This window comes from Mesoplodon bidens (assembly GCF_964165515.1).
Source record: "Mesoplodon bidens genome assembly, chromosome: 17".
In the NCBI taxonomy this organism is placed as follows: Eukaryota; Metazoa; Chordata; class Mammalia; order Artiodactyla; family Ziphiidae; genus Mesoplodon; species Mesoplodon bidens.
Window position 1 is genome coordinate 49,858,493 of NC_138174.1, and position 11,573 is coordinate 49,870,065.

General features: G+C 43.8%; 1 protein-coding gene across 1 annotated transcript; it reads left to right on the plus strand.

The window, feature by feature from the left end:
- Nucleotides 1–1,171: 1,171 nt before the first annotated feature.
- Nucleotides 1,172–10,067, plus strand: CLN5 (CLN5 intracellular trafficking protein). The gene is made up of 4 exons (XM_081214629.1): nucleotides 1,172–1,359; nucleotides 4,579–4,744; nucleotides 5,289–5,514; nucleotides 7,789–10,067. The coding sequence occupies exons 1-4, from the start codon at nucleotides 1,187–1,189 to the stop codon at nucleotides 8,298–8,300; spliced, it is 1,077 nt and encodes a 358-aa protein (XP_081070755.1). The 5' UTR covers nucleotides 1,172–1,186; the 3' UTR covers nucleotides 8,301–10,067.
- The last annotated feature ends 1,506 nt before the right edge of the window (nucleotides 10,068–11,573 follow it).

An 11,573-nucleotide genomic window follows, 5' to 3' on the forward strand; every position in this document is an offset into this window, starting at 1 on the left:
GATTATAAGTGTCTTTAATGCACTATTTTATTTTTGGCCGCATGGGGTCTTCGTTGCTGTGTGCGGGCTTTCTCTAGTTGCTGTGAGCGGGGGGCTTCTCTTCCTTGCAGTGCTCGGGCTTCTCATTGCGGTGGCTCCTCTTGTTGTGGAGCACGGGCTCTAGGCGCGCCGGCTTCAGTAGTTGTGACACGCGGGCTCAGTAGTTGTAGCTTGCGGGCTTAGTTGCTCTGCAGCATGTGGGATCTTCCTGGTCCAGGGCTCGAACCCTTGTCCCCTGCATTGGCAGGCGGATTCCTAACCACGGCGCCACCAGGGAAGTCCCTAATGCACTGTTTATAGACATACGTCAACCTCTGTCTATGAGAGCAGGGCAGGCCGTGAGTGCCTCATCAGAAGCAGGGCAGCTGATCCCCGTTGTTTTCTTCAGGTGGTTCAAGGGTCAAAGAAGACAGAGTAATGCAGAATCTCCTTCGGAACTGAAGCGGTAGATACAAGGATGAACATGGCGGGGGGCGGGCGGGGGAGGTGGGTGGATGTGAGCTGCTTGTTAGTGCGGCCACTGTCATCACCGGCTTAGTCAGGTGAGGACCAGTCACTCCCGCATCACTGTCTTCCTCACTGCACTCACCTCCCCCATATATTCTCCTTCACTCAGATGTCTGTTGTCTCCTAGTCTGGGCCCTGAGGGATGAGGTAAGTGTTCGGTGCTAGAGAATCCAAAAGAGACCAAAGCTGGACTTTGTTTGTTTGCTTGTGGTGACTGTAGTTGGGGGGAGGTCAGCAGAAGCTCCAAAGAAGCGGTGACCTTTAAACTGAGACATGAGGCCAAAAGAACTCGGCATTAAGAGTCAGAGAAAAAGAAGGCCCACGGCCTGTTTGGGCTGCTCGGGGGAACTGGAACAAAGCGCCTTCCGGGTCGGCCAAGTCCAGAAGCCGCCCACGCTCGGGGCACCGGACAGGAGAGGAGACGGGCCCGCGCGGAGACCCTGCGCCTCGCCCCTTAGTGCTCCGGGCGGCGTGAGGAGGACCGAGTCGCCGGGACGGGCGCGCCGGGCAGGGGGCGGAGCCGCTGGCGGACAGTCGCCCGGGTCCCGGATTCGCTTGAGGGCGTGGCTCTACGCATGCTCGGCTCGCCGGCCCTCCGCCGTCGCGGGGCGCGGGAGGCGCAAGCAGCGGGGACCGCCTCATGGCGCAGGCGGGGAGAGCTGGTCCGGGGGCCTGGGGGCGGCGGTGCGCGGGCGGGGATGCGTCTCCGGTCTGCGCGCCTTGGCGCTGGGCCTCCGCGCTGCTCTGGCTGGCGGCGGCGGCAGCGGCGGCGGCGAGCGGCCCCTCCCGGCGCCAGTGGCCGGTGCCCTACAAGTGAGTGCGCGGGCGCGGCGGGGCGGGCGTTCGCGCGCGCGGCCGAAGTTCGCGGGTCAAAGGCGGGGGGGTCGGGAAGGGGATTGTGTCCCGGTCGCGCAGTTGTGCGGGGGCGGCGCTCGGCGACCCTGAGGGCGCGGCGTTGAATGAAGTAGAGAGCTGTTGAGTCGCGGCTGTTTGCTGCGCGCCGCCCTGGGGTCACCTCCTCCCGGGACCCTTGAGCCATTTACGAGATGACCTAGACTCAGGGCTGCCCCGAATCGTGGATGAAAAGGGAGTAATGTTATTTCGTCGCGTGACTGTCGGATACAAGTCGCTGACACTTTGAATAGTTTGGGGAGACCTTTAATATCACATTTATTACCGTGTCATGCCCTCTCATTTAGTTATCTTGAGTGCATAACATTTGCGCGTCAAGTGTCCAGTTTACCCAGCTTGCCTGGGTTTGCCTGGGACTTCCCGTTTTTAGCACTAGAAGTCCGGCGACCCGGGAATCCACTCGCCCCCTCGGTTGGCGACCTCGTTTGTCCACTGTCTTTAGCCTGGAGGTAGGACGCTGGTCATAAGCTGAGGACAGGGAGACTGCAGATATGCGAAGCATATTTGAGCCTTTGAACTAGAAGAGTATTTACATGGCCTAATTGTCAGAGATGGCTAAGCAGAGAGAAAGAAAGAAAACATGGTGTCAACATCGGGCAGGAGAAGGGCCAGCAGCTTTTGAAAATGCACAACTATTTTGGATGATGAAATAGTGAGTTGGGAGACAGGATAACCTAGGGGTCGCGAGTGAGTTCTGGGCTCCGACCACTGCGGATCAAGTCAGGCTCCACCATCACTAGCTGTGTGATCTTGGGAAAGTTGCTCAGTATCTCAGTGTCCACATGTCCTGAGTCAAGAAGTAGGAACAGTAGTTACTTCAGGGATTAAATCTAGTAAATGCTAGCCGGCTATTTTCAAACCTGAATACAGTATTGGTATATTCTGCTCACTAAATGGCTCGCAGTACTTCCTTGTTTTGCTTGATATACATGAAAAGAGAAACTTGAGTTTGAAGCTGGTTTTCTTGAAAGTGTTAATAAAACGTTCAAAAGAAGTAAAAATTTAATATTCAATAAAACAAGGAAGAGATTGGAAATCCAAAACTACTTGATTTAAGGACAAGATATTGACTATGACTTCTTATGTTTCTTTAAAAGTTTGAAGTGTTAAGTACATGCCTTCATCTAATCCCCATCATAAAATTTTAACTTTATTAAGTTCACACTTAAATCATACTTTTGAAATTACCTTTGACCTAAAATAGATTTTGCTGTGGGTAAGTGAAACCTATATGTAGTTGCCCATTTGCTTAAACCAGGTAAGCACCTATAAAACAGTTAAGTATATCCAAGACTCGTAAGCTTTTAGGAGGGGTTGTCAATATTTTTGTCTAAATAAAGTTTTTTTTTTTTTTTTTTTGGCTGTACCGCAGGGCTTGCGGGATCTTAGTTCCCTGACCAGGGATTGAACCCAGGCCAAGGCAGTGCAAGCACCGAATCCTAACCACTAGACCACCAGGGAACTCCCTAAATCAAGATTTTAACTCTTTAAATTAGAATAGACATTTTTGTTGCTGTGTTAGGACTGTAAAACAATAGATTGGGCTAGAACCTGAGGGAATCTAGGATTCTTAGAGGCTAGGTAGAGGCAGCTGCTTTCTCTCTTTCATCTTTCTCTCCAGTGGAAGGTGTGTAGTGAGTGTCTGCTGATCTGAAATCACCACAGTCCCTCCTCCCCAGTCCTACTGCCATGGCCTTCTCAGGCTGCTTTCTCTCTTGTATTATTGCCCTGAGCTCCTCACTGACCTCTCAGCCTTAATTTGGCCTTTCTCCCCGCCCTTTTCTAATTCATAAAGTGAGGCTTATTTAGAGCAAATTCAGCTATATCACGTCTGCTACTTCAGATCCTTTCATTGATCTCCCTCCCAGGCTCAGCCCTCCCCAGCTGTGGCACTCTAGAGGGTGACCTTCACATTGTCCAGACATACCTCTCGTTTTATTGCACTTCTCAGATACCGCATTTTTTTACCAACGGTAGATTTGTGGCAAGCTTGTGTGGTCAGATGCTAGTTAGCATTTTTTAGCAGTAAAGTATTTTTAAATTGAGGTACATAGAATATGTTGGGTTTTTAAAGACATAATACTATTGCACGCTGAATAGACCACGGTATGATGTGAACATAACTTTTATACGCACTGGGAAACTAAAAAGCTCGGGTGACTCCCTTCCCTTTACGGCGTCATCCGACGTATCGTGGTGGTCTGGAAGCGACCCACGCTGTCTCCGAGGTGCACCTGAATTAGGGCGAAGTGACAGTCCCTGCCCCCCTCTCCTCTCACCGCTGCTGCCTTGAAGCCTGAACTCCAGTCTTCCTTACCCACTTGAGACTCTTCCAGCGTGTCATGCTTGTCTTAGAGTATTTAGTGTTTTGTTTCCTTTTCCGTACTGACTTCCTAAAGTATTTTAAAAACCTAGGCTAGGCCTTCATCTCTTCCTTTGCCTCCTTACCCCCAGCCATCCCGCAGCAGGTAAAAATGATTTCTCCCTCTTCTGCACCCTCAGGACTTTGTGTGTTTATTTCTTTGTAAGCACTCACCATGCTGCGCTTCATCGCTTGTTTAACGTCTTAGCAGCCCTCCCCCAGAGCTCCTTCCTGGAGGGGAGGAACAGCATTTTAACTTTTGTTTCCCTCCTTTCTAGTATAGTCGTAGATCCTCAGTAATATTGGTTGAAGGGGATGTCGGCTAATCCTCAAGAAAATAGAAAATATGTTCTATTTAATTATGATTATCTTTGAATAATCTTAACATATGGATTGTTTGGGAAGTTCAATATCATTTGAAAGCTATTCCTTTATTCAGTAAATATCTGTCTACTAAATAAGATGTGGGGCTATAAACATTTTCACATGTGGTCCCTGTCTTCAGAATTCTCACAATGGGAGCGGGGAACCAGGAAGCACGCAATTATCAGTGCTTTCAATGTATCATTTGCTATTAAAGACATCATTGGAGTTTGTTCACAGGATAACATATAAAATGTATATTTATACACTATGGCTGAGCTTTGGGTGTTTTTTCTAAAAATGTGATTGACAGTGAAATTAAAATCTGGATTGTACAATGTGCGAGAACCAAATTCCTATTAGAATCTAACTTGATGATTTTTTTTCTTTGTCAGACGCTTTTCCTTCCGTCCAGAACCAGATCCTTACTGTCAAGCTAAATACACTTTCTGTCCCACTGGCTCCCCTATCCCAGTGATGAAGGATGATGATGTCATTGAAGTCTTTCGATTACAAGCCCCAGTGTGGGAATTTAAATATGGAGACCTCCTGGGACACTTGGTAAGGCTGCATCTTGATCTTATAGCTGGTTAATTAAGTGATTTGATTAAGTGGATTTGAGGGAATAATCTCTATTCAGTCACTAGTTTTAGATGATGTTTATTGGTGTTCCTCTTAGCGAATTTTAAATAAGTAGTCCAAAAAAAAATCAGGTTTTATGAGCCTGACAATAATCAATGCAGTTGCTTTAATCCATTTTAATATTATGAATCCAAACGCAATTCCTGTACCCAGATCCTGGAAAGAAAGGAGGAGGCCCCGAGCAAGGGGCAAGGCAGGTGGGAATCACTTCTTCACATCCAGTTCCTATTGTGCACACTTTTCCTAGGTTAGCTCACCATTTGAGCCTCTCATCACCTGAGAGGTACACAGACTTCCTTCCTGAGTCTGGGGCATGGAGGCTTCTCAACGCGAGAATAGCAACAGGGAAGGCGAATAACTGGTCTACTCTATATGCAGTTGTGGTATCGCACTTTCTCCCATCTGGCTCCTAAACCAGTGGTTATGTCACAGATGCTTTGATACATGTATGATCTTTACACAGAAAATTATGCACGATGCCATTGGATTCAGGAGTACTTTAACTGGAAAGAACTACACAATGGAATGGTATGAACTTTTCCAGCTTGGAAACTGCACATTTCCCCATCTCCGACCTGAAATGAATGCCCCTTTCTGGTGTAATCAAGGAGCTGCCTGCTTTTTTGAAGGAATTGATGATATTCACTGGAAGGAAAATGGGACGTTAGTTCTAGTAGCAACCATATCAGGTAAGTTTCAAAAATATGGCAGCATTTGATGATTGCATCAATATCCAAAAATGACAGAAATTACTTTCATTGAGGCTTCTCAGTAATGGTCTACTCGTCAGAGGTCAACTTATAAAATACACTTCTGGAATCACTAACCTTTGATCCAAACTATTACTCATGCAAAACTTCACCTTATTTACAGATTATCTTTTCTATTTTCATAATAAAAATAAATGATATAAAGCTGTACAATTAAATTGGACTTTCTAAATAAAATAATAGAGGTAAATCTCTATTTTAGAGGTGACCACCAGTTTGTTCTCTGTATCTGTGGGTCTGGTTCTGTTTTGTTTGTTCATTTGTTTTATTTTTTAGATTCTACATGCCATATGAAATCATATGGTAATTTGCCTTTCTCTGTCTGACTTACTAAACATAATATCCTCTAGGTCCATCCATGTTGTCACAAATGGCAAGATTTCATTCTTTTTTATGGCTGAATAATATTCCATTGTATGTACATGCCACATTTTCCTTATTCATTCATCCCTTGATGGAAACTTGGGTTATTTCCATGTCTTGGCTATTGTAAATAATGCTGCAGGAAACTTAGGCGTGCTTATATCTTTTCAAGTTAGTGTTTTCTCTTCCTTTGGATAAATGCCCAGGAGTGGAATTGCTGGATCATATGGTATATGTTTAATTTTTTGAGGAACCTCCATACTGTTCTCCATAGTGGCTGCACCAACTTACATTCCCATCAATAGTGCATGAGGGTTCCCTTTTCTCCACACCCTCAACAACACTTATTTGGTGTCTTTTTGATGATGGCCATAATGACAGGTGTGAGGTAATATCTCATTGTGGTTTTGATTTGCAGAATTGGTGTCTTTTAAATGTAAGCTGGGAATCTTTTAACTATATATCATGCTGTTTTCTATCTTTCTTCCTATTTTCTAATTGATGTGCCCCAAACCATCCAACAATATGAAAGTCCATTTCTCTTTTAGCAATGCTCAGTGGTAAATAGCTATCCTTCTTTCATTCCAGGCCAGTTCACGTCTCTCCTTTCTCCATTTCCACCTACCTCATTATCTACAGAATCTTCCTTCTGACATCAAAGTATGATCATATGAACAAGTGATCACTATTTTCTGTAGAAGAGTTTGCAATATGCTGGTACTTAAATCTTGTAAGTTATCCATCTGCCTTGTGATTAATCCTGTTCGTTGACCTTTCTTCACATGACAGAGTAGGGTTTTGAAGCGTTCTTATCTCTTCATTACAAGCACTGGCTTTTCAAAGTTGAAGAGCACTAAGAACAGTATCCCCAGCTCTAAGAAAACAGGATTTATATTATTTCACCATTTTAATACCATACAATTGATAAAAGCAGCCACTCTGTTCATTCTGTAGGGCTTGAAATATTGATTTTATGGACTCAAGTTGGAATAACCTAAGAAAGATTCACACACAGTGACAAAGTGAAATGTTGGGGCCATGCCGTTTTAGGCCCAGATGTGGTTGCAACCATGCAGAGTATTTTGTTAACATTTGGAGAGATTCCTCTGGTCTGGTACAAGGTGGTAAGAGAGAGTGTTAGCCATCCTGGAGTCTGTATAATCCATGAACTTGGTCAAAAACGTTTCCAGTTTAGTTGATTCACTGGAAGAATTTGTGTAGTGGGTAGAAAGGTTGTAAGCAGTAGCCACAGTACAGGGAGCAAAGGGAGATAGCAGATATTCAGGGTGAATGGGGCACGGTGCTTCCTTCTCAAGTAGCTGTTCCTCAGGGCAGCCATTCATACCTTGCTTTGCACAGAAAAGCTTTGTGTTTCACCCTCCTCAGTTCTTCTTACACTGTCTTTGCCTCATTCACTTTTTCCTCTTCCACAATTTTTCCCTTGCTTCTTTTTTCTCTTTTGCCTCTGAATCCAAGATCTGTTGAGTGGAGTAGAGAAAGAGGGCTTTGGCACATGTACAATTAGCTTCTGACTGTAGCTTAAATGATTATAGAATTTGTATGTAAGACTCCTCTTTATACACCTATTATATCTACTGTTGAGCTCAGAAATACCTTGTGCCTTGAAAAATGGAACAGAAATTGGCTGAGCTTGGATTCCTTTTGTGAGATGCAGGTTTGGAAATTCAAAAACTGTTGTTTAATCATGTAGTCATGGCCTTGATCTGGTTAGAGCATTTTACTTAAAACTAACATGATTAGCTTTGAAAATGTTCACATAGTGCTGTTTTTTGTTTTTTTTGTTGTTGTTGTTCGTTTGTTTTTAACTAGGAGACATATTTAACAAAATGGCAAAGTGGGTAAAACAGGACAATGAAACAGGGATTTATTATGAGACATGGACTGTCCAAGCCAGCCCAGAAGAAGGGGCAGAGACATGGTTTGAATCCTACGACTGTTCCAAATTCGTGTTAAGGACGTATAAGAAGTTGGCTGAACTTGGAGCAGACTTCAAGAAGACAGAAACCAACTATACAAGAATATTTCTTTACAGTGGAGAACCTACTTACTTGGGAAATGAAACATCTGTTTTTGGGCCAACAGGAAACAAGACTCTTGCTTTAGCCATACAAAGCTTTTATTACCCTTTCAAACCACATTTGTCAACTAAAGAGTTTCTTTTGAGTTTCTTGCAGATTTTTGATGCCGTGATTATACACAGACAGTTCTATTTGTTTTATAATTTCGAATATTGGTTTTTACCTATGAAATCCCCTTTTATTACAATAACATACGAAGAAATCCCTTTACCTGACAGAGACAGAACACTCTCTGGTTTGTAAACCTAAGCCTCCTGCTGTTGTTTCTACCAGCACATCAGCTTTCCAGGGAGTGGTTGTACATGTGTGCATTTCTTAGGCCTTGCTTCCTCGGGACAGGAAGGTCAAATACACAGGGGCAGAATTGCTGCCTAATAGTAGCTCGGGAATTTGTTTGGAAAGACGATGAAAACACTTATTGTGTTGGCCAAAGTGGAACCCATTAGGTGATCTTGATTTCAATCTCCAAGGCTTTGTTAATATGGACAATTGTATCATATCATCAGATATACAGGCTCTTTGGACTCACAATGTGAAATTGTGGATATGCTGTGCCAAAACTTTAAAAATACTGTCCGTGACTTTGTCATGGTGGGAGCTACGTTTTGCAGGTATGGTAGTTACACTTTTTCATTTAGGTACTTTCTGGTAGTTTTGACTGACTTTACAGCCTTTGTAACTTCTACAGCTAGTCCTAGTAGTTTGATTTTCTCCTATTCACTTAAAGAGTAATTTGGAGGTTTCCCTGGTGGCACAGTGGTTGAGAGTCCGCCTGCCGATGCAGGGGACACGGGTTTGTGCCCCGGTCCGGGAGGATCCCACATGCCGCGGAGCGGCTGGGCCCGTGAGCCGTGGCCGCTGACCCCGCGCGTCCGGAGCCTGTGCTCCGCAATGGGAGAGGCCACAACAGTGAGAGGCCCGCGTACCGAAAAAAAAAAAAAAGTAATTTGGACACCACAGCTGGAGTGGTCATGCTTCCAGATGTGGTAAAATCAGTGATAAAGAGCACACGTTTCTGGCTAGCATTTTAGAACTAGCCAGTAACTTGTATTTTGTGATTTAAGCAACTTATCATTTCCAAACTTTAGTTTCCTTATCTCGAAAATGATTCATCTGTCATGATTGTTGTAAAGACTGAAGCCATGTATAGTTTGGCCTAGTAAGTTACCACAGTAAGTGGTAACTATAACGATTAATCAAAGAACAAACGGCATTGATCTTGCCTCATGTGATTTACATGCCACCCTTTCCTGGTTTTGTAATAATCACCTAGACTTTGAGCTGGCGGCATAGTGCTTCTGCGGTCCTTCACACACATGGAACATGGAAGTATCTGACTGCAGGTACATCTGGGTGAACAGGCACCCTTTAACTAACGCCTTCACTGCTTCACACAGTCCCTCCGCCGCCCACTTAAAGCTGCCAGCAGTGGAAGAAGGTACACTTCCCAGAGAGAGGGCAGGTTTTTGTCAAGGATCTCCAAGTAGCCGTGCTTCCATTAGGGCCACCAAACAAGGTTTCAAGGTCCTTTAAGTGTCTGATAACTGAACACCTTGTTTCTATTCATGGAAAAAATACCTACCAGTCAGGAAAATGATGAGGCAGAGATCAGAGAAAACTATCTGTATTTAATATGTAAATGTACCAATTCTATCCAGTTTCTGCCCACATTTGAGTGCTTCCTAAGAGGTTAGTACATTGAGTTCTCATAAAAAGCTTAAGCGTAGGTACTCTACGTGATTCAAATGAGTAAACTGAGACTTAGAAAGGTTACATGACCTTTCCACAGCTACCCACCTAGTGGTAATGGAGCCTCATTCTGAACCAAGTTCTGCTGACTGAATGGGATGCACCATCAAGCAGGTTTTTCAGCACTGCATCAGACCAGTGCCTGGACCATAAGTTACTAACACCATATGTTCTGGTCTGTGAGGAGGAACTGTTAAAGCAACTTGTTGGACTAATTTTGTTTCTGTTGAATCTAATTAAAAAAAAAACCGGGGGCTTGTACTTTGCTTTTATTTCATTTGTCTAGGAATTTATTATTGTCTTCAAAACTATAGGCACTAAAACGCAGTCTAAAAATAAAAACCCAGCCCTTCAGCACAGATAGCATAAGCACTGCACCATTATGATGATGCCTGCTGCACAGAGGATGTCTCACCCTCGAGCACAGGGAGAACTGGCTTTCACTGCCTACAGCTCAGCCTTGTCTACTCATGTTTATAGCGCCAAACATTCCTGATTACTTTAGCCTCTTTAACCTACTAGTTGTCTTCGGAATATGTCACAAGAAAACTTGGATCTTTGCACTAGCACCATCTAGTGGCTAAAATCGGGCAATGTCAACCTCTACGGATTCTCAGGAAAATTGCTCTGGAAAAAGTGTTTTGGATTTCCAGAACTGCATTGGGGTAACAAGCAGAAACTCCTATGCCAAGTTTGTATTAACTGTAAATCACAGAACTTGGTTCCATGGCAACAACAAATGAGGACATCCATACATGGAACTTGAATATTAAAGCAAGAATCTACTAGTTACATTAAAAAGCATTCATGATTTTCCACTGTTCCTAAGAATACCGATAAGTGAAGAAATTCTACTGAGAATTTGACATACAGACTCAGGATACTATAACAGAGTGTGTAGCATTCACATAAGTAAGTACTTCTTAAGAATTTATCAAACCTATCAACTAACAAGTTGAGGTAGGGCTTTGAAGCAGAGATGATTCAGGAAAAAGCTTTTAAAATGGTAGCTGGAAAACCAAAACACAAGCCAGGCAGGAATTTGCCAATTAAATTTTGCTGTCCTTTGAACTTCTATATAACTAACTTAAATGTGATTTCTGTTTTTCTCGTTAAGTTGTAAATGTATAAAATTTCCTCTACAAGAAACCATTAGTTGAAGTCTAACTTATATTAGGGCTTTAGAATAATCTTATTAATAACTTATTAATTCTGGCTCCATATTAGGTAAGTATACCCACAGTGTGTCATCAGTTGTAGGTACAGGAAAATAGGCAAAAGGTGAAGATAACTCAAACTGTAAATATTTGGAACCCTCAATCAATACTGGCTCCTTATAAGAAATCAGAAAAATAAATAAAAATTAAAAATCTTAAGAAGTTGGGCTTCCCTGGTGGCGCAGTAGTTGGGGGTCAGCCTGCCGATGAGGGAGACACCGGTTCGTGCCCCGGTCAGGGAAGATTCCACATGCCGCGGAGCGGCTGGACCCGTGAGCCATGGCCGCTGGGCCTGCGCGTCCGGAGCCTGTGCTCCGCAACGGGAGAGGCCACAACGGCGAGAGGCCCGCGTACAACAACAACAACAACAAAAAAAATCTTAAGAAGTCTCATCCAGTTTTATAATCTGCTCTGGTGGCACTTAACGAATTCCCTAGGACTATTTCCTTTAAGAAGACGACCTTTTTTTTTTTTTTTAAAGAAATTGCTGGTATGTTACAAAAACAGCAACGTTCCCAAATCCCCCACACGCTTTTCCCCTCACAGCAAA

What these genes read in the sequence shown, in the direction of transcription:
- CLN5 (XM_081214629.1), top strand. Translation starts at nt 1,187, where the DNA reads ATGGCGCAGGCGGGGAGAGCTGGTCCGGGGGCCTGGGGGCGGCGGTGC. An exon ending in CAGTGGCCGGTGCCCTACAA is followed by an intron (nt 1,360 to 4,578) that starts GTGAGTGCGCGG and finishes TTTCTTTGTCAG; the next exon opens with ACGCTTTTCCTTCCGTCCAG. An exon ending in TCTAGTAGCAACCATATCAG is followed by an intron (nt 5,515 to 7,788) that starts GTAAGTTTCAAA and finishes GTTTTTAACTAG; the next exon opens with GAGACATATTTAACAAAATG.